Below are 26,992 nucleotides of genomic sequence, written 5' to 3'. Positions count from 1 at the left end.
TCATTAAGCTATTTTAAGTCATCTTTTAACCGTAGTGTAGTTTACTGATGCAAAAAACATTATCTAATGAGATGCAGTTTTCACAAATATTTGATGTGCTGTTCAATTGCGTATATTGAATGACAATCTATTGAAATTCACTAGCCCAGTTTTCTCTGTATATTTGCATGCATCTTTCATCGGCGGGTTCTGAAAACATGAATAGATCGGCGGTTCAGGGGCGGTTTCGCTTTGTTGACCCCACATCTGACGATCTCTTGTCACCATGGAATGGCGTAAATGTTTTGCTTCTGTCGCTGCACTATTAAATGTTATTTTAGAGTTAAGCAATTTTGAATCTGCGTCATTTCGAGTGTTCATAATATTCTGTGAGGACTGAACACAGATTTTTCGTATGGATATTTTTCACGATGATTTTTAACTAATTTTAAGCAGCTTTTCGAAGGTAACATTATGGATAGCCTTATATTCTTTAAATTAAAATCACACAACTGATATACATCGATTAATTGATGGCTGTAACCGCATTACAACAAAAAAAAACATAGAAAAAAAAATGTTTTCGTTGCTCTTGTAAAAAAAACTACGACGTATTTTTTTTTCAGATAAAAATGTTAGCCATAACTCATTCATTTGAATCTAAGTAGCCTTGGTAATATTCTTTAATGGAATTCTTAATCCAAAGCTGGGGACAAAAAGAGGACTGGATTATAAGAGTACCAGTTATTATATATCGCTCACCTGTCTTTCGTGTGTCGGTCATTTTAAGTTTTGCCAAATTTATTTTCAGGTATAAACAATGACCTGCACTATCGGACCGCCGGCAATCGAGAATGGATACGTGTCGTTTACGACCCTTGACGACGTCGCCGGTAATACCCCTGCCTTGTGGAAAGATACCACGGTGGTAACATACGAGTGTTTCCGGTACTACGGACTGGTGGACGCGTACACACAGACATGCTCTAGCACAGAATGGACGGGGACGCTCCCCAAGTGCGAGTACAGCCGGAGCACAAAGAGTAAGCCAGTCATCAACGGAGTTAATTATTATAAAGTACACAAAGCTATTTACGACTTAAATTGTAATTAATCTTATTATGAACCTCTTTTGATTTATTGTATAAGGCCAAAAAAAATAATTGTTTGTTTAGGGTAACCTTCCCAAAATTTCTAGGTAGGGTAGGTAGAGATTTTTTTTTTCAAAAGCTGTCGTAAGTTCAGAGTGTTTTCTTGCACATGGCAGTCTTTCCTACATTACTGTCATTGCCTGACTTTGTTTTATCATATAAACAATAATTCTGATTAAAATCTGCATTTATCCGCCCTTCGTAACTCTCTATTCGCTAACGAATATTTTCTTTGCTCAGAAACGGAAAAAAAATAGTTAGGGTCGGCGCATTTTTATAGGTAGGGTCGGGTTACCCGAAACGGACATATTTTTTTTAGGCCTAGGTGCGAATTGCAACATATTCATTTCTTTGATATACCTGATTGATAAAAGACATCAGTAACCAAATGTCCATAGCTCGTTACCTTTTCGGTTTGATCAAAATGGAGTGATTGGTAAATATGTATTAAAAAAAATCTGTTTATTGTCTTTTGGTTTGTCAAAGTTAGCCAAAAGTGTCTTGATTGGTCAATGTGTATTAAAAACTGGTTAGATGTTTGGTTTGTCAAAGTTAGCCTAAAGTGTCTTGATTGGTCAATGTGTATTAAAAACGGGTTAAATGTTTGGTTTGTCAAAGTTAGTTAAAAGTGTCTTTATTGGTCAATGTGTATTAAAACTGGTTAAATGTTTGGTTTTTTTCTAAGTTAGCCAAAATCATAATGTATGATAAATGTGTATAAAAAATGGTTATTTTTTTGGTTTGGGTAAAGTTAGCCAAAAGCATAATGATTGATAAATGTGTATAAAAATGGTTAAATGTTTTGGTGTGGTCAAAGTTAGCCATAATGATTGATAAATGTGTATAAAAAAATGGTTAAATGTTTTGGTGTGGTCAAAGTTAGCCATAATGATTGATAAATGTGTATAAAAAAATGGTTAAATGTTTTGGTGTGGTCAAAGTTAGCCATAATGATTGATAAATGTGTATAAAAAATAGTTAAATGTTTTGGTGTGGTCAAAGTTAGCCAAACGTGTATTAATTGATCAATGTGTATTAAAATACTGGGTTGTTGTTTTTTGGTTTTATCAAACTTAGCCGAAATGATTTATTTGTCAATATGTATTAAAAATTGATTCAATTGTTGGTTTGGTCAAATTTAGCCAAATCTGTATTCATTTGTCAATATTTACTAAAAAATGGTCCATTTTGGGATTTTAGCCGGTAAGTGTTAATATTAATTGGTCATTATGTATTAAAAATAATGGTTATTTTGGGGGGTTTGTCAAAGTAGGCTAAACGTGTATTGATTGGTCAGTATGTTTGAAAATGGTTAATATTTTGGTTAAGTCAGTTAGCCGAAATGGACTGATTTGTCAACAAGTAAAAAAAAAACTGGTTATTTTTTTGTATCGGTCAAAGTTGGCCAAAATGGATTGGTTGGTCATTTATAGTATAAAAACAATCTGGTTAAATTTTGGTTTGGTTAAAGTTAACCAATATGGTATGATTGGTCAAGGTGTATTAAAAAAGTGAGTTATATTGTTTGATTTGGTAAAAATTAGCCAAATGGTTGATTTGTCAATATGTATTAAAAAGAACTGGTTAATGTTTTGGTTTGGTAAAAGCTATAATCGATCTATATGGATATTTTGATATTATGTGCATGGTAAATTGAGCTGAGATTGAAATTTTCTTACGTATTTTCGTGATATCGGGGACCGATTTTTAAAATCATGTCTTTTGAAAATGGTAATATGACTCTCCGGGACATAATTCATTAAATAAGGTATGGAACCGACTTCCCTCAATAACTAATATCAGACTAAAATGGTGTATTTTGCGCACATCTCCCTTGTTTAAAGGATGTAAAAAGGGTTTAGTAGTTGCCAGACGGTTTGAATGAGAATTCATTGACATAATAAGTTAATTGGCTGTTCTTTGTTCGATCTACTAAGTCTAAAAGGGAGATAATTCCGAAGGACGAAATGCATCCAACACGTCAAACCTGGTCGGGCGGCCACCTGTATTAAGTGGTCACCTCTACTACCCGGCCGCTCCAAATTCCTCCCGTACATTTTTTTTCCTCAGTAAAAAGGAAGATAATTCCGAAGGATGAAATGCATCCAGCGTAGAACACAAGCCGTCTCGGTTTGACTGAGTATTCATTGACTGAATTATTGGCTGTTCTTTGTTCGATCTACTGAGTTAAAAGGGTATACCATTTCGGATCACGAAAGGCATTCAACGTATGAGGAAAGCATTTAGAGTTTAACTGACATTTCATCGACATAATTAGTTATTGGATCTACTCGGTTACAAGGGAGGTCATTCAGAACCACGAAATGCCGGAACAAAAGCATTCTGAGTTTAACTGAAATTTCATTAACATAATTAGTTATTGGATCTACTTTGTTACCAGGGAGGTCATTTCGAACCACGAAATGCAGGAGGAAAACCGGGTTTAACTGAGATTTTATTGACATATTAAATTAGTTATTTGGATCTACCCGGTTACAAGGGAGATCATTCCGAATCATAAAATGCATCCAAAGTATGAGAAAATCCGCTTCAGTTTGACTGAGATTTCATTGACAACAACATTCGGAACTCCTCGGCCATTTTATCGAAAACAACCTTGGATGTATATGGGCGGTTTACAATGTCAGAGATCGAGTCGTTTTAAGTCCGCTACAAGTAGATCTCGTAGTAATTTAATTTAGCAGTTAAATTTAATGACTTAAATCTTGAGAATCTCAATTATGTTTGCATAATACACTTCACTGGCAATCAATTTAAGCTTAGATCAACAAATACAAGCTAAAACACTACATTGAATTATAATTTGATATAATTCAAAATTTTACGAACTACTTCTACTGATGTTCCGGCATACATCCGAGGTTGTTTTCGATAAAAATGGCCGAGGAGTTCCGAATGGACAACATAGTTATAGGCTCTTCTTCTACTCATTTCAAACGGATACCATTTAAAGCACGAAATGCACGAGAAAGACATTCTCGGCTTGATTAAGACTTGGTTGATTGTTATTCGTTCGCTCTATTGGCGTAATTTGTATAATACATGCTTTAGAAAACAATTCACTTTCAATAACTACCGTTTTTGTTTCAGTTTGGTTTTGGTTGCTGATGGCTTTCCTCATACTGCTGTTGCTGTTGCTACTGTTACTACTGATCTTCCTCTGCTGCTATTTCTGTCGTTGTTGCAAACGGTAAGTCTCATTTATCAATTAGCATACTAATGCTATTTATATATCATTTATTTACAGTCAAACCCCGCTGGCTCGAACTTCTAGGGCCCGGGGAAAATACCTCGAGACTCAGGAAATTCGAGCCAAGCGGGAATTCTTACCTTCAGTATAATGATATGGGTCTTTAACATCCAGTTTGAGTCAACGAGAAATTCGAGCCAAGCGAGTTCGAGCCAACGGGGTTCGACTGTACGTTATTATTTTTATTTTCCAGGATTTTTATCTTGAAAAGTACGCAATTATAGTTATTAAAAACGTTCAAAAGTTTTAGATTACATATTTACATATTGTGCAATTGTATAAGTATATTCAAAATAATGCAAGGTCGCATATGCGCTCAACATTGCCTTTGCGCAAAATTGTAAACAGGTAAGTCAAAGATGTTTAAAAAATCAATATTATTTCTACGCCAACTTCAGAAGGTAAATTCTAAAAAATGACATATACTTCATGGAGTTTACGGGCGAATGTTTTTTCCCTGCAGATGCGGTAAGGGAGGAGGGCGAAACCGTCGGGATAGCGATGCCGAGAAAGGGAGACGTGACAGGAGTCGCTCACCACGGGACAAGTCACCCCGCGGTCGGGGACGCAGCAAGTCGCCGGACCGGAAACGCGACGATGATGATGATGACGGTGGTGGCAGTGGATGCAGTGCCTGCTGTCGAAAGTCGAAGAGCAAAGAGCGGAAGTCACGTTCACCCGGTAGAAGTAGAGATCGCTCCAGAGATAAGTCGCCACGCGGCCGCAGTAGGAGCAAATCCCCTCGACGAAAGAGTGAAATTGCTGATGAAGAGAAGGACAAGTCTAAAAGCTCGTGTTGTTTTTGCTGTGCCGGGTCGAAGAGCAAAGAGCGGAAGTCACGCTCACCCGGTAGAAGTAGAGATCGCTCCAGAGATAAGTCGCCACGCGGCCGCAGTAGGAGCAAATCTCCCCGCCGAAAGAGCTACATAGTTGATGAAAAGAAGGACAAGTCTAAAAGCTCGTGTTGTTTATGCTGTGCCGGGTCACCACGCAAAGAAAGAAAAACCCATCCTGAGCGACATGAGTCCCCGGGAAGAGGGTCGAGGGATCGATCGCGGGAGAACAGTGCCGCCCCTGGACCGGCCTCCAGAAGGGACCGGTCGCCGTCACCGGAAAGTGACAAAGAAAAGAGAGGCTGCTGTGCCAGTCTTTGTGGCACAACTGAAGGAAATGGAGGGCGGCAGAAGCAGGAAAACATCATTTATAACCAAAAACATGAACAGAAGAATTACCAATACGACCATAAAGTATATCCGGTTAAAGATTATGCTGGATTGAACACACACCCGCCTAAACGTTCACAAGTCCAACCGATGAAAGAGGATAAGCAGAAACGTGACCGATCTCCCAAGGAGGATGGTCGCCGGCGGCGCAGTCCGTCTCCCGTTGCCACCGACGACGACGAAGAAAAGTCAAGCGGCGGCTGCTGCGCTGGGCTCTGTGGATCGACCTCCGGAAAGAAAAAGAAAGAAAAGCCGGACAAAAATAAGCCAGGAAGACAGGACAGTAAAGAACGGCAGGCAGTTCCCACTGATGACGAGGAGGAGCCGAAGGGTGGTTGCTGTGCAGGATGCTGCGGAAGCAAAAAGAAGAAGCAAAAGCCGCAAACACCGCAAAAACCGCAAAGTCGCGAAGGGTTCTATAATAACGATCACGGAGTACAAAGAGATGTGGAAACACCACGTGAAGAAGAAAAGCCGCAAAAACAACAAAATTCGGCAAAACAGAAAAAAGACAAAGCGAAGAAAGAAAAACGCGACACCACGGAGAAGGGCGCAGCGCCGAAAACAGATGACGAGATATTTAAGGAAGAAATCGCCCAAATGGAAAAAGAAAAGGAGAATGAAAGGAAGCGACGGGAACAAGAGCGGAAAGAGCGAGAAGATGAGCTGAAGCGACAGAAGGAGGCGGAGAACGAGCGGAAACGAGACGAGGAGCGACAACAACGGGCGCGCGACCGCGAGATCCAGCGGCAGCAGCAGCGGGAGCTTGCTATGCTTCAGGAGGAGCGAGATCAGACGAGCAAGGAAAATGATTTGGAGGACAGGGAGCGCCAGCGGCAGGAGAATCTGGACCGTATCCGGCGGAAGGAGGATGAGCAGAGGAATGAAAAGAAGGAGCGCGAACGCGAGAGGGAGAGACAGCGTCAAGAGCAGCGGGACCGACAGCAGCAGGATCAAGAGGAGCGGCAGCGGCTACAGGAAGAACGCGAGAGAGAGCGGGAGCAGCAGCGGCAGCAGCAGTTAGCCCTATCAGAGCAGAGGGCGGACGAGAGGCGGCGAACTAAAGAGGAACGGGAGGCGCAGCGGCAGCAACGGCTCAAGGAACGTCAGCAGGAACGAGAGAAGCCAAGGGATCCCGAAGATAAGACCCCAAGAGCCGATGATGACGACGATTATCTGGAAAATGAGTCACCGCTTCGGACCCCTGAAACTAGAAAAAGGCGACCTAAGCGTAAGGCTCCCAATCTTTATAACTCCAACGACAAATACTTGAAGGGCGTTAACGAAGACAAAGTGGGACACAATGGGACCGTAAACCCAACAATATACTCCCCGCCCAAGAAGGTGAAGCCCGTGAACTTCTGGCGCCCATCAACCCAGGCTGTTCGCTTCATCAACCAAAGCACTCTCTAGATGGGACGCAACACAAAAGGGCCGTTCGGTAGAACGTAAAAAAAACAAGGGCTTGGGCTAAAGCTCTTCTTAAGCTGAAAAATTGCTTTCAAATTAATAATGCTCAGACGTGGAGCAAATACGTTTCGTTATCTGTGATATTGCAAATCAATTGCTTACATTTATCTGTGATATTTTTCATCGTAGTAGCAATAAACACTCGTAACTACTCGGCTATCTCCGGCAAGCTCCGGAGTCTGTGTTCTTTGGATAATAGCCGAGAGTGTTCCGAGTGGAACAAAAAACTAGAGCTCTTGCCAATTGACCGTAATAATTAAATGATAATAAGACATACACTTAATGCTGTAAATGAATAATTTCTTTACGCGTTATGTTACTAACATCCTGTCGAAGGATACTCCTACAGTCTTCAGTACTTCTTCAGTCGAACCCCGTTGGCTCGAACTCCCAGGGACCGGCGAAACTACCTCGTACCTCAGAATTTCGAACCAAGCGGGGAAGCCAACCTTCAGTTTGGCTCAACTCCCAGGGACCGGCGAAACTACCTCGTACCTCAGAATTTCGAACCAAGCGGGGAAGCCAACCTTCAGTTTAAAGAAATTGGTCCTTTACCTTTAGTTTGAGCAAACGATGAATTCGAGACAGGCGAGTTCGAGCCAACGAGGAATTCGAGACAGGCGAGTTCGAGCCAACGAGGAATTCGAGACAGGCGAGTTCGAGCCGACATGGTTCGACTGTAGATGGAATGTGTTAACAAAATAATATGTTTACTTATTTTAGAACGGGACGGCTTTATGAAGTATTTTCTGTTTAGGAAGATCAAGAAAGAGCAAGTTTTCATTGATGTTTAGTTTAATCATATTTTTATTGTTTTCTTTTGTAAAACATAAGACATAAACTTACAGACAAATCACACACAAAGAATAAGTGGGTTGGGCTACATGCTATAACAACATTAGTTTCAGCCATTCTCAGGCGTCACTGTAACGTCAATACCGCATGCATTTAAGATTAAAGTGACACTCTTATTCAAAATCGATACATACACATGTATAACAAACATCAATTTTGAGTGATAAACCTTTAACTACTTACTAAATAATGCATTTATGGAAAATATTAGTTACTGATAACAAGATTGTAACCATGTATTTAATAGTAGAAAGCTCAAAAATATTAAATGATTGGTGAGTGCTAAAATATTTACTGTGGTCTACTGTAGTCTCATAGGGTAGAAATACCGTGCTTTATGCTCATTTCTTTCAGATTAAACTTGGTATCCTTCATAAGAAACATTGTTTTCGACATTTATTCATCCTTTTTGGAATATTAAAACAATATTATAAAGTGTGGTAAATCTTATTTGGGAGTAAGAGTGCATCGTTAAATGTTAGTTGAAAAATTTTGAAAAATAGACTATGTTGACGCACAAAAAACATTCTGCTGACCAATTAATGTTTGGGGACGATAATCAATCTCATTTATGAAGAGGTTGATTTTTAGCTTCCTCCGAACTAAGCCAGTTGAAATTAAGACCAGCGAAGTTGATTTTGTGTGCATCTTTTAGAGTTTTATCTTAAATTTTTAAACAGCAACTGCATCGTTCGCCTCAGGGTCTTAGATTGATTATATTAGTTTAAACATATTTATTTTACAACGATTGTGAAACAAGTTATTACAACATTATATTAATCACTCTCGTTGGCACGATTTTACGCGAGAGTGTGGTCTTGTGTTGTGGGGGAAACCGGAGAACCCGGAGAAAACCCACTTGTCCGGCTTGGTGACCACGAACCAAACTCACATGCTTCCGAGCCGGGAATCGAACCCGGGTCGCCTAGATGAGATATATATTGATTGCATTGTTACGATCGTTATACATTTTCATTTAAGATTTAAAAGTCCTGCAAACTGCGTTTTTCCAGATATGTGTGTAACGAATACAATGTTATTTTTTTCATTTTGGATTTAAAAGACCTGCAAAATGTTATCAGATATGTATGTATTAAAATTAACACAGTTTCACATTGTCAGTTTGGATTTAAAAGACATGCAAAATGCGTTTTATCAGATATGTATATAATGAATACAATGTCATATTTTCATTTAAGATTTAAAAGACCTGTAGAATGTGTCTTATCAATTATGTATGTACTTAATACAGTTTCACAATTTCGTTTTGGATTTTATGTACTACATGTGTAATAAGTGTGTGCGTTTCATTGTTTTAAAAATGTTTCAGTTAGTCGAAATTTTCCTAAATACTTCAATTAAAGGTACTTGTTTACGTTTCATAGCGTCAGATATCAAATATGGTATTTTATGTAAAATGTCTAAAACTTTTGAACAAAAAAGATTTTGCGGAAATGTTTTATTAATGCTATTGAAAACTGTATTTTTTCAGGTTTTTTTTTTCTCAAATGAATATCGGGTTTGTGTTCATAATATTAAGAAAAAAGTACAATTTCAAGAAAGTTTAAAAAACATATTTTTGCTCAAATACCATAAATCTGTGAGCGAGTTCCTTTAAAAGTTGGTGCACCTCGGTCATTTGCCATCAAAACAATTCGTCGTTAGACGGAGATGACCGAGTTTTTCCGATTGTCGCTTAAAGTTATTATTTGTTAAGTCATAATTATGTTAGTTTTTAATTATGTTGTAAAACAAATTTGTATTCCGTCTGACGCTTTGAATAGCTGTAATAATTTGACCATTTATCGCCATTGAAAAAAATATAAAGCAAATATAAAATGTAAACTAAAGGTGCTATATGAAGTTTATGCTATTTTTGTCATTGTTATTCTTTTGTAAAAAATTACATTTTGCTTGCTTTAATCTTCGTGATTTGGAGTTGTTGTTTTTATCCTTTTAAAGCTGCACTCTCACAGATTATCCGTTTTAACAATTCTTTTTTATATTTTGTCTTGGAATGAGCCAATTTTTGCGTTAAGTATCTCAAAATCAGAAGTGTAAGACTGCTGACAAAAGATCAGTTTAATTAAAATTATGTTCGCAAAGGCATGCTGTATGGCTAAAGGCGTTACTATAACGCTGTAAGAAAAATGCATATAACATCATTTCATATCGTTAATATACAAACCTGCGATCTGATTTTTTTGTCAGCAGTATTATTAATAGTTTCAATGCATTTTTGCAAAAGAAATGGCTCGTTCCAAGACTAAAAATAAAAAAAAATCCCTCACCCTCTAAGAGGGCAGCTTTAAATTGACGGTTTCGAACGTTTCTTTTCTTTTTTGTCTCAGAATCAGCTCATTTTGGCATCAGTGCCTTCCATTCAGCCGTATAAGATAACTCACAATAAAACATTTCTTAATCGCTTGGTGTACTGCAGAATATATTATTTTTCCATTTAGCCATAAATTATCAGTATTCAAACATAAATATGCAAAACTGCGATCTGATATTTTGTCTGCAGTCTTATATCATTGGTTTCCATGCATTTTCGCAAAAAACATGGCTCGTTCCAAGACTAAAAATAAAAGACTGTCAAAGCGTTTAATCTGTGAGAGTACAGCTTCACTCTCACAAATTGACAGTTTGAGACTTTTTTTGTCTCAGAATCAGCTGATTTTGGCATCAGTGCCTTCAATATAGTCATATAAGATTACTCACAATAGAACATATCTCAATTGTTTGTTAAACTGCAGAAAAATTCATTTTTCTTAGAGCGTTAATAACGCGTTTAGCCCTAAAACATTAATTTTCAAACGTTAATTTAATAACTGCGATCTGCTCTTTTGTCAGCAGTCTTATATCACTGGTTTCCAGACATTTACGCAAATATTGCCTCATTCAAAGACAAAAAAATAATAAAGTTTTCAAAACAATCAATCTGTGAAAGATGGCAGCTTTAAACCCCAGTGGTTTAAAAAAACATTTTCCAATACTGTTCGTACATTATTGTACGAACATACCGAAACCAGGTATCAATCCGTTATCAAGTTTATAGAACAATGAGGTGTCGATGTAAAGGCATTATTACTAAATGTCAAAATTAGCTTCAACCAAGCCGCTATCTATATCCCGAGATTTGTGAGGTTAACACTAATTGAATTCTTAAGACTTTGAAAATATACTCAAATATACTGCTCATAATTTAGTAAGCAGCACCTAAATATACTTCTCACATGCTCTGAGTCTGGTAAAGGTTTTGACTTTCGTTAAAATGATGGACAGTCGATATTGACCTAAGGTTAATTTGCCAATTTCAGTTTATTTATTTTACAAAATTACAGTGATTTTGCCAAAAATGCTCTCTTAAGTTTGTTTACACTTGATACAAGAAAAATGCAACACATTTGACTTTTGAGTGGTTTATTGATTATACCGAGGTATAATGTTAGCATGGAACATTTCGATTCTGTTTGGCTCGAACTTTTCATGACTTAACACTTTCGTCGGTCCCTTACGAGTACGAGCCAACCGGATTTGACAATCGGCTCACCTCGGCCATTTCCGTACCAAATAAATCGTCGTATAGCGGAGATGGCCGAGGTGTCCCGACTGCGGGATTTGACTGTACTTCCAAGGGCCATAACTCAGCATCGAATAACGTAAAAGTTATAAAATTCTCGCTTTATTTTCAGTAATGTTTATTTTATGTTTGGATAACAATTATTAAGATTGAATGGACAACCTCGGAATTTAGCTTGACGTCATTTTTGACGTCAGTTTATTTGTTTACTTGCACTATGACAAAATGATCATTTTGTCCAATAATGCGTGGCTTATTTTTAATCTTTTTTATCATAATAAAAATCGCATTTTCTTCTCCCTGTAACAGTTGTTTATTTTGAAATCAAAATAATAAATGGAGACTCCTAGTAATTTTGAGCAGTATACATCATCGGGTATGATGGATAGTCGGATTTGTAACAAATTTTGTTTATGGATACAAATATTCATGGGAAAATATAGCAGAAAGTAAACATGGCAGCAAAAAGTTGCGGTTTATAACTCGGACAGACAGGTATGTACACCGTTTTTAGTTTTTTACACTAATACATAATATAAAATAATGTAATTCATACAGCAATCATATATCGTTGACCAAAATCTAAAAGTTCATGAAGAACGATATTTATGTTTTTACACTAAAATTATGGAAATGTGTGTACATGTTTACCGACCGACCGACAGACCGACAGACATAGAAAGACCGACAGACCGACAGACATAGAGGGACAGACAGACTGACATACATAGAGAGACAGACTGACTGACAGACATAGAGAAACAGACAGACTGACCGACATAGATAGACAGACAGACTGACAGGCATAGAGAGACAGACAGACTGACAGACATAGAGAGACAGACAGGCAGGCAGGCAGGCAGGCAGGCAGGCAGGAAGGCAGACAGACAGAGAGACAGACAGACATTGTATCGTCAATATTCATAATCTACGTAATACTGGTACACGAAATGGAATAAAATAATTAAAATAAATATTATATTCACCTTGTAAACTGATTTAAGAATTTACTTCTAGTGTTTAAGTGTGCGTCAACGGTATACATAGGGCCTCGTGCTCAGGGACGATCTGCGTTCAATCCCCATGCCCCAATTTCCCGAAATATCTTAAGGTGATACTCGTATTTAAAATCAATATATACACATGTATAACAAACATATAAATTGAGTGATAAACCTTTATTTACTTACTAATTTATGCATTTATGGACAATATTAATTACTGGTAACAAGATCGTATTTAAAAGCTGAAAACGCACAGGTATTAAATGACTGGTAGGTCCTAAAAGACAGTTATGAACTATCGTCTCATAAGGTAGAAATACCATGTTTTCTGCACCTTTCTTTCAAATTAAACACGGTATCCTTCATACTTTTAGGATCCTTTTCGGTAAATCAAAACAAGTGTATAAAGTGGGAGTAAGAGTACATCTTTAAGCCCCTTATAAACAGGATCAGGCTTAGTTCGCTATACAGTCGAACCCCGTTGGCTCAAACTCTTAGGGACCGGTGGAAATACCTCGATCCTCGGAAATTTCGAGCCAAGCGGAAATGCTTAGCTTAGTATAAAGAAAGCGGTCCTCTGCATCCAGTTCCAGTCAGCGAGGGATTCGAGCAAAGCGGAAATGCTTAGCTTAGTATAAAGAAAGCGGTCCTCTGCATCCAGTTCCAGTCAACGAGGGATTCGAGCCAAGCGGAAATGCTTAGCTTAGTATAAAGAAAGCGGTCCTCTGCATCCAGTTCCAGTCAACGAGGGATTCGAGCCAAGCGGAAATGCTTAGCTTAGTATAAAGAAAGCGGTCCTCTGCATCCAGTTCCAGTCAACGAGGGATTCGAGCCAAGCGAGTTGGAGCCAATGGGGCTCAACTGTATTTGTTTTGGTATCATTCGTGTAATATTCTCAAATTTGAAGAGTTCAGAAACTTTAAAAGAAGTTATAGTAATGATGATCACAATAAACTATTTCTTATTTGTAAAATCAAGATTAAGTAACTAATTTGGGTATATGAATAACGATACTTAAGCTTGCGACGCTTGAGATGCTTCGAGAAATTGGGCCAGTTGAGTCGTGTTTTTTCCCAGGGGCGGTATTCATAAAACTTCTTAAGTAATTTTCAAACTTATGTATCTATCTTATTATATAATAAGTTAATAATATCTAAAATGCTTTCTTTTGAATAAATTTTTCAAAAATACATTATTCTTTATTCACCCTGTCACATTTATGTTAAAAACACTGATACTTTTCTTTTAGTTTGACTTTAAAAAATAGGAAAGCGACTTAATCTATGAAATGAATATCGGACCAGACCCCATTATATACTTCAATTCTCAAACTCAATCTCAACTCATTTTACCACAGAACTGCATTTAGCATTTTAAATTCTTAAAACGCATTCTCTCGTAGATGATGTCTGAAAATATATAACATAAAAAACATTGAGCTATTATTGTATTGCGTCCAATTGATTATTTCTGAGATTTTACCATAACTTAACATTTCTTTAGAAAAATAGCTGAGTAATTATTTGTTTTTCAACTTAAGACGTACACGAATTCGCCTTGAAAACCATGACACGCTATAATTTGAAAAAAAAACACAGTTGAGGATTAGCCTCAGAAATGACTTGAGTATTTTCGTGGATATTGGATCTAAACCATGGAATTAAACCTTAGTTTGTGATGCTTAAAACAATTTACTAGTAACTGAAACAATAATTTGCGATTAACTTGGATGCCTAGATTAATAGCTTCAAACATTTCCGTTCTTTGCAGGCCGCGAATCCGACGATGTTGCCCTCCAGCTACCGACGACGTCTGCGGACCCGCGACCTCCTGCAGCGGCCCATGCCGGAAATGACGTTGCGTCTGCCAACGCGTATCTCTAATCAGACACTGACCAAAGCGGAAATGGCGGACCTGCGGGCGACGCATTCTTATTTTCCGTACATGCTACGGGAGCGCACACGGACTATGCGCAGCTCCCTAGTTTCCGGTCAGATAAACCAGGTGCTTGAACATCTGACCGAGATAGACCGGAAAGCGGAAGAGGAAGCGGCTGTGTTCGCAAAGAAGGTTCGCCTGACTTATCCACGGGAGCTGCGGGACACTCCTATCCCGCCCGTGCGCTTGGAGCGACAGTTTAGCAGGGTGAGCGGCGCGGGCATGGCACCACGGCTGCAGCCAATCGATGAAGGCCACGAGAGCCGGCGGAGCATCCAAAGCAACACGCCGACGTCAAAGAACGCAAAAACGCAGGAAATTAAATCAAAGAATAAATTAAAAGATGCCAAAGGAAATAGCGGGAAACTTAAGGATTTGAAATCATCGGCTAAAGATGTGAACAAGAGAGTAAAGAAAAAAGTTCCAGAAAAGATTATTGACACCATTGAAAACCTAACACGCGCTAGAATGATTGAGCTAGCCAAACAACTGATGAAGGATAAAAGAATGTCGCAGTGTTATAAACGTAATCCTAATCGAATAGAACTGCTGCCACCGATTGTGTTCGAGGGGACGCCGGCGTGGAGCCACGAGGTGAAATCGGATCTCTACATTCTGGTGCCAATCAAATCGCTCCGATACATTAAGTGGAAGTACGCAGTTCGAGAAACTGGCTACATTGAAGTGACATTGCCCGCGAAACCCCCCAAGAACCGCATTGACTTGTACGCGGCCGTCCGAGCGGACGATAACGTCCATCTTTCCACATCTCGGCTCAACCGAGCGCTGGTTGAGGTGTTCCTTGAAGGACTTAAGGTAGCAAAGTTCGGAGAATACACGCTGATGCCAGAACTCAACTTTGATTACCTAAATGACACCCTAGAGTTAGTGTTCACCAAGCATCTGCGGATCCCGATGGTGCCAATGGTATACCTGGGCGCCGACGAGCCGTATTACACCATCCGCCCCAATTTACCCGATCTCGACCCGACCTCCGACACGCTATTTCGCGCGTGCTACGCCATCCAAGAGGAAAATATCTTTTCAAAAGTTTCATCCACCGACCATGGGCTCCGCTTCGATGCCCTAAAAGTCATTCATACCCTGTGTAAACAGGATTGGCGTCTTCAATCTTTGTCCGTCTACCAGCTAAAGAACGTCCTCATGCACGACATCGATTTCGAAATCGACCACTCCCCGCGTTGGCAGCGTCTAACAAGAGACGTTTGCGTTCAAGCAATCCTTAAACGTCTCCTGTATTTCGTTAAGAAACAGCGGCTTCCTCATTTCTTCGAAAGCAGGATTGACCTATTCCGCGGCATCTCTGCAAAGACGCTTGCCCTAATGCGGACGCCCCTGGAGCGCTTCGTTAGTAACGAAGCCCAGCTGTTGCGGGACCTACAGCGCGCCTCCCGCGATCGTCCATCCAGTAGCTCCAGCAGTGAGAGCGACGAGGACTGGTGGTGATCCGCCAACTTCCGGGAGCGGACCTGCAACCCTCCTCTTTCCAAAACCGTAATTCCGAGTTAAGATATAACTTCCGGTTTCCTGTTGCAAACTTAACTGAGCTCTGATGGTCGTTAAGTAAAATTTCGGCTGCCATTTGGTGGTGACAAAAATATGATAGAGATAAACTGTATAATAAATGTATAAGATATCGAAACATTTATGATGACGAAACAATAACGATGACAAAACCATTACGGACGTAACAATTACAATGACGTAAGAATTGTTTTGTCATGAGTTGTTGTAATGGTCGAATATGTGTCTAATGTGCGGCGGTAATCCAGTGTTTACGTTGACGTCAATTTGTTTGCCATATGTGTCACTAAATTTGTTATTTAATTGTTTACTTGTTAATAAATTTGAAGATAAATGACGCTCGTCATTTCCTGGAATTGTATTTTCTGGTAGTTCCGTTTGACCGGAGTCGCCACGATTATCCCTGCCGCTCCGTCTGTCAGATAACGTTTTATCAATTGAGTAAGTTATGTCACTGTTCGTCCGCCGGAATGGCGGCTCGCTGACGCCCTCTGTGCGCACTTCTTGGTGCTGTTCCAAGTTTGTACGTAGCATGGTATCATCCAATGGCAGGCGTTTATCAGCTGCTGGTGGACTTGCTTGAGATTCGGGAACTGTATTGGGGTGGCCGTAACCCCTACCTCGGCCTGAGAATGCCAACGTCACCGGTGATTCTAGAAAAAAAACATGAACGAAATATAACGAACAGCCACAAACAAAAGAAAATTGTAACGCCTACGAGAGAATGCGTTTATTTAAGAATGTATATAAGACGTCGCGCAAGTTTACCCGACATATTGACGTAACGTTAAAAATCATATTTGAAAGTACTCCGAATGCTGAACAACAGTAATGAAATGAAAGACTTCTATGAATAATATTCCGCATGTGATATTTTAAATAGATATAAATATACTTTGGGCACATGCTTTTGTGTGATATGTGGCATGGTGTGGCTATATCAGTGTTTGTATATTGTCGAAGTCACAGGCATCTGAATCATTGTTTGTCACTAAAATATTGTTTAAAACCATTTTGGGTACATACAATGAGATAAACAACACATCTGAAGATATTTAGTGTCTTTGATATTCAAAAAAGAAACTTAGTGACAAACAATGATTCAGATGCCTGTGGTCGTAGTGTTTGAGGAAACTAATAACCAAATCGAATTCCGGTATTACAACGAAGGCGGTGCTCTTTAAGCAGCATATACTGCCCGTTGTTTCATTTAAAATGGTGAAGAAAGGGAAAAGTTATCTTTGTTTTAATTCATCATTCAAAGCAAAATATTGCCTTCCGATGTAGTATTTATGACGTAATTTATCACGTGGTATACACACACTGTAAGTCAATACGGTAAATACATGGTTTGTAGTCTTATTCAGCAGATTTCAGAACAAACATAAAGAAAAAAAGTAAGATGACATGTTTACCCGTCTGTCCGCCAGCAGCCTTGTACGTAGAACCATATCCACGCCACCGTTGCCGCCGCCGTCGAATCACAGCAACCAGCAGAATAATGGCGACCACAAGCACGGCTCCGGGGAGTCCGGCAGCCAGAAGAAAGACCGCCAACTTCCGGTCGCCCTCCGTCTCAATATTTCCGGCCGCTGTTTGTTCTGATAACTCGGGTAAGGCAGGTGTTCGTGTCTGGTGTGTTGAGAGTTCAACGTCAGCTTCTGCAAGGCAAACGTCCAGATCTTTATTGGATTTGTACTCATTATTTCATGTGCTATTCTTATTTATTGAATCGAACAAACTTTATTGAACCAGCATTAGCTGTTCGTGTTTCTTGTACCCAATATGAATTTCGGAGATGTGATAACGCTTATTTTGTAAAAAAAAATCGTAAAATATCACACTCAAAATTATGTTGCATTTATTTAGGAAAAAAATTGAAACATTATTTCAGTTTGAAAATCCGGTGCCATTACCAAATACTTACCCGGTAACGTTATGTCAAGACTAGTTAACGCTGTATGATCAGGTGACCTCGGTACCGGAAGTGTGATGAGAATCACGGAGACAGCGAGAACACGTGACTGGATCACATGACAGTCAATAGAGAACCGAGCGTTCTGAGGAAGAGGACCGTGTTGATCAAGTGTCGTCTGCAAGCGTGGAATGATGGAAATTTTTGAAATGAAAACAATCCAGTAAGGAGGACAAAACCACACAGAATATTACACTACGCCAAAGTACATTACACTACGACAAGGTATATTACACTACGTATAACACAACGCTATACCACGCCAAAGTCCATTACACTAAGCCTTGATATGTATCGCTACGCCACAGTACAAAACATTACGTCATTTCTTATTACACTACCCCTCAACACACCACACCACAGGTCATACCACTATGACGCAGTAAAGAACGCACACTAGGCCACCGCATAGTACCCAACGCTTAAGCACATAACATTACCATGCATCGCACTATAGCATATAATACACGACGCCACGTCAAGCTACAGTATATAACACCATGTCACCGTACATCATATTACGTAACACTTCAGTACACTTCGTCACTGTGTACACAACAGTATATTACACAGCATTAGTGTACATTACACTACACCACAGAACAACACACTTGGTCAGAGAACATTACACTACATCACAATATATTACACTACGTCCCTATACTTTACACTACATCACTGAAAATTACACTACGTCACACAACATTACGTTACAGTACTTACACTTCGTCACAGTACATAACACTACGTTACAATACATTACACTTCGTCATAGTACATAACACTACGTCACAGTACATAACACTACTTCACAGTACATTACACTACGTCACAGTACACCACACTAAGTCACAGTTCATTACGTTACAATACATTACACTTCGTCACAGTACATACCACTACGTCACAGTACATAACACAACGTCACAGTACATAAAACTATATCACTGAACATTACACTACGTCACTGTATATAACACTACGTCACAGTACATAACACTACGTCACAGTACAACGTCGCAGTACATAACACTACGTCACAGTATATAACAATACGTCACAGTACACACCACTAAATCACTGAACATTACACTGCGTCAATGTACATTACACTTCGTCACAGTACATAACACTACGTCACAATACATTACACTACGTCACAGTACATAACACTACCTCACAGTACGTACACTACGTCACAGTACATAACACTACGTCACAGTACATAACACTACGTCACAGTACATAACACTACGTCACAGTACATAACACTACATCACTGAACATTACACTGCGTCACAGTACATTACACTTCGTCACAGTACATAACACTACGTCACAATATATTACACTACGTTACAGTACATAACACTACGTCACAGTACATAACACTACATCACTGAACATTACACTGCGTCAATGTACATAACACTACGCACAGTACATTACTTTACGTTACAATACATTACACTTCGTCACAGTACATAACACTACGTCACAGTACATTCCATATGTCACAATTCATCACACTACGTCACAGTACATAACACTACGTCACAGTACATAATATTACATCACTTAACATTACACTGCGTCAATGTACATTACACTACGTCATAGTACATTACTTAACGTAACAATACATTACACTGCGTCACAGTACATTACACTTCGTCACAGTACATTACACTACATTACTGTATATCACACTATGTCACAGTACATAACACTACGTCACAGTGCATAATACTACATCACTGAACATTACACTACGTCACAGTACATAACACTACGTCACAGAACATAACACTACGTCACAGTACATAACACTACGTCACAGAACATAACACTAAGTTACAGTACATAACACTACGTCATAGTATATTACAATACGTCACAATAAATTCCACTACGTCACAGTACATAACACTACGTAACAGTACATTACACTACGTCACAATACATAACACTACGTCACTGTACATTACACTATTTCACAGTACATAACCCTACGTCACAGTACATTACACTACGTCACAATACATTACACTACGTCACTGTACATTACACTATGTCACAGTACATAACACTACGTCACAGTACATAACACTACGTCACAGAACATAACACTACGTCACAGTACATAACACTACGTCACAGAACATAACACTACGTTACAGTACATAACACTACGTCAAAGTATATTACAATACGTCTCAATAAATTCCACTACGTCACAGTACATAACACTACGTCACAGTACATTACACTACGTCACAATACATAACACTACGTCACTGTACATTACACTATTTCACAGTACATAACCCTACGTCACAGTACATTACACTACGTCACAATACATAACACTACGTCACTGTACATTACACTATGTCACAGTACATAACACTACGTCACAGTACATAACACTACGTCACAGTACATTACACTACGTCACAGTACATAACACTACATCACTGAACATAAAACTGCGTCACAGTACATTACACTTCGTCACAGTACATAACACTACGTCACAATATATTACACTACGTCACAGTATATAACACTACGTCACAGTACATAACACTACATCACTGAACATTACACTGCGTTAATGTACATAACACTACGCACAGTACATTACTTTACGTTACAATACATTACACTTCGTCACGGTACATAACACTACGTCACAGTACATTCCATACGTCACAATACATCACACTACGTCACAGTACATAACACTACGTCACAGTACATAATATTACATCACTTAACATTACACTGCGTCAATGTACATTACACTACGTCATAGTCAGGGGTTCTAAAAACCGGCAATTTGCCGGTCTGGACCGATTTTGACCCAGCCAGACCGAAATTTTGTCATTTTTTTATAATTTCGGTCCAAAACGACTAGACCAGTAAAAGTTGCAGAAATTGTAATACACAAATATTCATAGGTCGTTAACACATTCAAAACTACCCCCAATAGGTCATAAAAGTGTCTTAGTTACCATGTGACTAATGCGACCAGCTGCTTTTCCCGCTACACTGATCACTCTATAGCCTATCTGTTAATTAGCAGACGCTTGCAATCGGTCCAATCACGTGTATTGGTAGGTCGCAGAAGACACAATTAAACCAACTATGCGTTAATTGTGTGCTTGCAGCTATCCTGATTTAGTGTTAAAATCGGTCCATATTTTCACATGGCAATATGAATATGCTATGTCGTCGTCGATCATTACATGATATATCCGTTTGTTGATTACCAAACTGTTAAATTTAAATGTGCATATGTCATTGTTAATCCGAACCTAGTCATATATAGGATATTAACAGCGACACGCTTGATTAACTACATAGTCTGGAAGCTGACATTCGGAACTCCTCGGCCATTTTTTTCAAAAACAACCTCGGATGTATGCCGGTACATCTGTTGAAGTAGTCCGTATTTTTTTAATAAAAACATTAATTAAATGTAGTGTTTAAGAGTTGTATTCATTGCTCTCACTTTAAATTGATTGCCAGTGAAGTGTATTATTGCAAACATAGTTACGATTCCCAAGAGTTAAGTCATAAAATTTAACTACTAAATAAGATTACTACGCGATCTATTTGCTGCGGACTTAAACGTACCACTTTTTAAGTATGTAAACCGTCCATATACATCCGAGGTTGTTTTTGAAAAAATGGCCGAGGAGCTCCGAATGTGGAAGCTGAGTGCGCCGCTTACGTCATTTTAATTCGCAGTAATGAAAAAATCGTTGTCGATATCACACTTATAGCTTGAAGCCCCGATTATAAATCTATATATATGTTATTATTCAAGAGTATCAGTTGAATGTTGACCCACTGTAGATGCATTAAGCAAATAAATCATAATACTGTTTCACTTTTTGTCGTCTGACCTCTTTTCGACAGCTACAGTTATTTACGATCGCAATCTTTCTTATTAGAACGCCGCAGAACTCTATGAGAATCTCATTTGAATTAAGCTTGTATCAATGACTATCTGAATCGGCTAAGCGGCTTCGAACCCTCTTAGGAATTGCCACATCGCGAAAAAATATTGACAGAAAGATGTCGCGAAAATGTGTGACATTTCTAAGTAATCGGACTTTTGAACAGGTCTTTCTTTTTTCGGGGGGGGGGGGGTTGTCGCTGGGTCAAGACCGATTGAGGTTCCAAAGTTTTAGAAGCCCTGGTCATAGTACATTACTTTACGTAACAATACATTACACTTCGTCACAGTACATTACACTACGTCACAGTACATTACACTACGTTACTGTATATTACACTATGTCACAGTACATTACTTAACGTTACAATACATTACACTTCGTCCCAGTACATAACATTACGTCACAGTGCATAATACTACATTACTGAACATTGCACTACGTCACAGTACATAACAATACGTCACAGAACATAACACTACGTCACAGTACATAACACTACGTCACAGAACATAACACTACGTTACAGTACATAACACTACGTCACAGTACATAACCATACGTCACAATGCATTACACTACGTCATAGTACATTACACTACGTCACAATAAATTACACTACGTCACAGTACATAACACTACGTCACAGTACATAACACTACGTCACAGTACATAACACTACGTCACTGTACATTACACTACGTCACAGTACATAACACTACGTCACAGTACATAACACTACGTCACAGTACATAACACTACGTCACAGTACATAACACTACATCACTGAACATTACACTACGTCACAGTACATAACACTACGTCACAGAACATAACACTACGTTACAGTACATAACACTACGTCACAGTACATAACCATACGTCACAATACATTACACTACGTCATAGTACATTACAATACGTCACAATAAATTACACTACGTCACAGTACATAACACTACGTCACAGTACATTACACTACGTCACAATACATAACACTACGTCACTGTACATTACACTATGTCACAGTACATAACACTACGTCACAGTGCATAACACTACGTCACAGTACATAACATTACGTCACAATATATTACAAAACGTCACAGTTAATAATACAACGTCACAGTACATAACACTACGTCACTGTACATTACACTACGTCACAGTACATTACATTACATCACAATAAATGGCTACATACACTTAACCACATTGCACTACGCCATTCAAAGCCACAATATATTACATTTCATCCCAATACATTTATGTCATCTACCTGGTTCCCCGTCCAGTTTATGATGTAACAGACAGGGTCCGGAAACAATACATTGTCGTCTGCGTCCACATACATCTCCAACACGAACCCATGCAGGTACTCGACGGAAGCTGTTTGCAAGGAAGTAAATGAATTAAAATATTTCGAATATTTATCACGCCAGAGTTTTACTAATTACCTGTTTTACGGAACTTTTTATTTACTTGACAAAGGAGGAGGAAATAAAAATAAACAAAGGCTTGTAATTCAGTGTTCCGGCGATACGGGCACCATTTTTTTCATTATGTAACAGCGATACTAGTTTTGAAAACTATGATAATATTGAAAACATTGTTTCATTACACGTATGGTGTCAGCAGGACATAAAATGCCCTTGTTATAATGGAACAAATATTTAGATTTTAAAGTAAAAGTACATAATGTATGTCTTAAAACCCTTACCGTCTGCTGGCGGTCCCCATGTAAGCCGGAAGTGACGTCCGTCCATCATGTGGTACTGCAGTCTTTCAGGACGACCCGGCCATCGGACGCTTTCTGCCTCCTCCTCTTTACGCGCTGTAGAAATAAATTGAGGAAAAAATAGCAAAAATACCTATGAAAAGGAAATACCCTTTTTTCGATCTGTAACCATAATCTAATCATTCCTAAGGGACAGGGGGCATTACAAAGTCTGCGTCCCCTCTGACGCCTTATTCTGTCCACCTGGTTTAATCATATATGATTGTATATGCACAAGATATGATTATCATTTCAATGTATAATTATGTGTTGATGTCTAAATGGGTTGGGCAACAAGGAATAAACAACATTAGAAATAGGCCCTAAACGCTTTCCTCACTCTACTCATCTTTTTGTCAATTTTACTCAACAAATCTTTACCTTTGACGCAAAATTTGTCTTCGACAATGCTGAACGTGGAATTGAACTTCTGAAAATAAAGGTTTATTTTGAATTGTAAAGAAGTACATGTGAAATACTAGTATGATTAGAAAAAGATACAATAACAAAAAAACATAAGCCCGTTTGTTATGATTAATTGTTGCACAATGTCTATTCCTGAACTCAATATAACTTAAATGATGTACTAGAAAACTTAAGTATAACTGTTCATTGTTGGGTCTCTTGTTAAATACACGTGCAAACATGTAAAATAACAAACATCGCGAAACAACAACAACAACAACAACAACAACGAAAAACAACAACAACAACGAAAAACAACGAAAAACAACAACATAAAAAAATGTTAGTATTTTGAAAAAGGCCTAACAGCCGAAACGTCAATAAAGAGTTAAATAAAGGAAATCATTTAAAAAGTTATACATATTGTTTTCATATACATGAATAAGTATATACAGTATAGACAAAACAGGGTGCATATTTATGAGAAAAAAATATATTTCAATATATTTCACATTTTTGGTATTGCTATTTTTTTTATTTGAATAACAAGATTTGTTTAAGTTTTAATTTTTTATTGAGTTTGAAAATCCGGTGCCAGTGGTTAAATTCCCTGAAGACTTATTACAGAGAAATATGATACAGTTTAATTTTACTACTTTTTTAAACACGTGCTTCACTACATACATGTAAATACAGAACGGATCAAATACCCCCGTGTAAATCCGTGGGCCAACACTGCAGCTCAAATATTCCTCAGCCATGGAACTTCCGGTTACGATTAACGAGACCCACACAACATACACACACACGTCAAACATCGAACTAACACTCCCAAATTGCCGTGTTTATGCAAGAAGCTAGAATAATTATTTCCCGCCAAAATCTTCAATGGTGTCTAGTCGGTTCAAAACATCAAGTCTATTATCAAATGCACAATTTACGAAACTTCAAAATTACACTCTCATATTTCAATTATCTTCAATTTCTACCAAAGAAAAAATGATTTATCAAAATACATCCGAGAAGAATTTCAATGTTTCCATATACGAACGTTTTCCACAAAACACTTCTTATAAGGGTACCAAATTTAAATAACAAAATATAAGTGGTGTCAAAAGATAGATAAATCAGAGCTTTTCAATTCATTTGAACACAGGTTAAGATTGGTTATATCTTGACATGCTGGCCTTAAAGTTCATTATGGCCTTTATCAGATTATTCAAACATCAGAAGTGTCATTAGGTGATATGAAACGCTTTTGTCTTTTGCATTTTTTTAATTTGAAACTTTTAAACTCTGGCGAGTATTTATAGTTTAAATAACTTGAAGGAATTACTTTTTCATAATTTTAAAGTTTGAAATATCTTAAATTTGGGTTTGTCACCCTGCCGATGTCCACATACTAAGGTGTCATTCGGAACCCCTCGGCCATTTTATCGAAAACAGCCTCGGATGTATGCCTGTACATCAGTAGAAGTAGTACGTATTTTTTTAAATTATTTAATTAATTAAATGTAGTGTTTTAGCTTGTGTTTATTGATCTAAGTTTAAATTGATTGCCAGTGAAGTGTATTATTGCAAACATAATTAAGATTCCCAAGAGTTAAGTCATTAAGTTTAACTGCTAAATTAAATTACTACGCAATCTACTTGAAGCGGACTTAAATATACCGATTTCTGAGTATGTAAACCGTTCAAATACATCCGAGGTTGTTTTCGATAAAATGGCCGAAGCGTTCCGAATGATTGAGGTGTATACCGCCTCCTCCATACCCAACCCCAACACCAGCCCCGCCAATGTCCAACAATTACCGGGAGGTTGCTACGCCTCCTAATGCATTGCAAAACACAAAACACGACAAACAGTCCTTGCATGAATATAATTCTATGTAATAATCATTAATTACATGTGTAGATTGTTGTTCCGATCCGCTTAGTATATCAATAGATTATAAGTATCTTCCATGGCCGAGAGTGTTAGATAGGTTCATCCCGACCCTCGCGCAGGGTGTTTTGCGGAAACTCGGTAAATCGTTTCCGCAAAACACTCTACTCTCGGGTCGGGATGAACCTATCTTACACTCTCGGCCATGGAAGATACTTATAATCTTACACTCTCGGCCATGGAAGATACTTATAATCTTACACTCTCGGCTATGGAAGATACTTATAATCTTACACTCTCGGCCATGGAAGATACTTATAATCTTACACTCTCGGCCATGGAAGATACTTATAATCTTACACTCTCGGCCATGGAAGATACTTATAATCTTACACTCTCGGCCATGGAAGATTCTTATGATCAACTTAGTTGAAACTTATGTTCATTTCTGTGTCTCTTAAGCAATACACGTGCAAACATATCAGATCACAAACATCTCAAAACAACAACAACAACAAAACAACAACAACAAAAACAACAACAAAAACAACAACAACAACAACAACAAAACAACAACAACAACAAAAACAACAACAACAACAACAACAAAACAACAAAAACAACAACAAAGACAATAGCAGCAGAAGCAGCATCAAAACATTTGAGATTCTTTGACATAATAAACAGAAATATAATACATGTAAGTATTTTGAAAAAGGACTTAAAGTGACACTCTTATTCAAAGTCAATATATACACTGTTACATATATAAAAAACTTATTTAGAGTGATAAACCTTAAACTACTTACTAAATAATGCATTAATGGTAAATATGAATTACTGATAACAAGATTGTAGCTGTGTTTTTAATTGCTGAAACGCAAAATAGTAAATGATTGGCGAATGCCTAAAGATTTATTTTGATTTACTATAGTCTCATTAGGTAGAAATACCGTGTTTTAT

The 26,992-nt window shown here is 38.2% G+C and overlaps 3 protein-coding genes across 3 annotated transcripts; 2 read left to right on the top strand and 1 right to left on the bottom strand.

Annotated features, from left to right (window-relative positions):
• Positions 1-295: 295 nt before the first annotated feature.
• LOC128216669 (trichohyalin-like) lies at positions 296-9,881 on the top strand. Its single transcript, XM_052923293.1, has 4 exons — positions 296-445; positions 791-1,022; positions 4,242-4,341; positions 4,865-9,881. Exons 2-4 carry the CDS (start codon positions 800-802, stop codon positions 7,035-7,037), a joined length of 2,496 nt encoding a protein of 831 aa, XP_052779253.1. The 5' UTR covers positions 296-445; positions 791-799; the 3' UTR covers positions 7,038-9,881.
• A 2,034-nt stretch (positions 9,882-11,915) lies between these two features.
• On the top strand, positions 11,916-16,349 carry LOC128218001 (uncharacterized). Its single transcript, XM_052925490.1, has 2 exons — positions 11,916-12,027; positions 14,307-16,349. The coding sequence occupies exon 2, from the start codon at positions 14,322-14,324 to the stop codon at positions 15,939-15,941; it is 1,620 nt and encodes a 539-aa protein (XP_052781450.1). The 5' UTR covers positions 11,916-12,027; positions 14,307-14,321; the 3' UTR covers positions 15,942-16,349.
• On the bottom strand, positions 16,125-24,941 carry LOC128218002 (uncharacterized). The gene is made up of 7 exons (XM_052925492.1): positions 24,855-24,941; positions 24,121-24,169; positions 23,683-23,796; positions 23,242-23,351; positions 17,947-18,112; positions 17,435-17,680; positions 16,125-16,672 (listed from the first exon to the last, which is right to left on the bottom strand). The coding sequence occupies exons 1-7, from the start codon at positions 24,903-24,905 to the stop codon at positions 16,215-16,217; spliced, it is 1,194 nt and encodes a 397-aa protein (XP_052781452.1). The 5' UTR covers positions 24,906-24,941; the 3' UTR covers positions 16,125-16,214.
• Between the last annotated feature and the right edge of the window lie 2,051 nt (positions 24,942-26,992).

Source organism: Mya arenaria, chromosome 14 (genome assembly GCF_026914265.1).
Source record: "Mya arenaria isolate MELC-2E11 chromosome 14, ASM2691426v1".
NCBI lineage: Eukaryota > Metazoa > Mollusca > Bivalvia > Myida > Myidae > Mya > Mya arenaria.
Note: the sequence above shows the minus strand (reverse complement) of the source record. Positions and strands in the feature narration are given on the sequence as shown.

What these genes read in the sequence shown, in the direction of transcription:
- LOC128218001 (XM_052925490.1), top strand. Translation starts at nt 14,322, where the DNA reads ATGTTGCCCTCCAGCTACCGACGACGTCTGCGGACCCGCGACCTCCTG.
- LOC128216669 (XM_052923293.1), top strand. Translation starts at nt 800, where the DNA reads ATGACCTGCACTATCGGACCGCCGGCAATCGAGAATGGATACGTGTCG. An exon ending in GTACAGCCGGAGCACAAAGA is followed by an intron (nt 1,023 to 4,241) that starts GTAAGCCAGTCA and finishes TTTTTGTTTCAG; the next exon opens with TTTGGTTTTGGTTGCTGATG. An exon ending in TTCTGTCGTTGTTGCAAACG is followed by an intron (nt 4,342 to 4,864) that starts GTAAGTCTCATT and finishes TTTTCCCTGCAG; the next exon opens with ATGCGGTAAGGGAGGAGGGC.
- LOC128218002 (XM_052925492.1), bottom strand. Translation starts at nt 24,905, where the DNA reads ATGGCTGAGGAATATTTGAGCTGCAGTGTTGGCCCACGGATTTACACG. An exon ending in ATGGGGACCGCCAGCAGACG is followed by an intron (nt 23,352 to 23,682) that starts GTAAGGGTTTTA and finishes CCTTGCAAACAG; the next exon opens with CTTCCGTCGAGTACCTGCAT. An exon ending in GGCTGCTGGCGGACAGACGG is followed by an intron (nt 16,673 to 17,434) that starts GTAAACATGTCA and finishes TTTTTTTTCTAG; the next exon opens with AATCACCGGTGACGTTGGCA.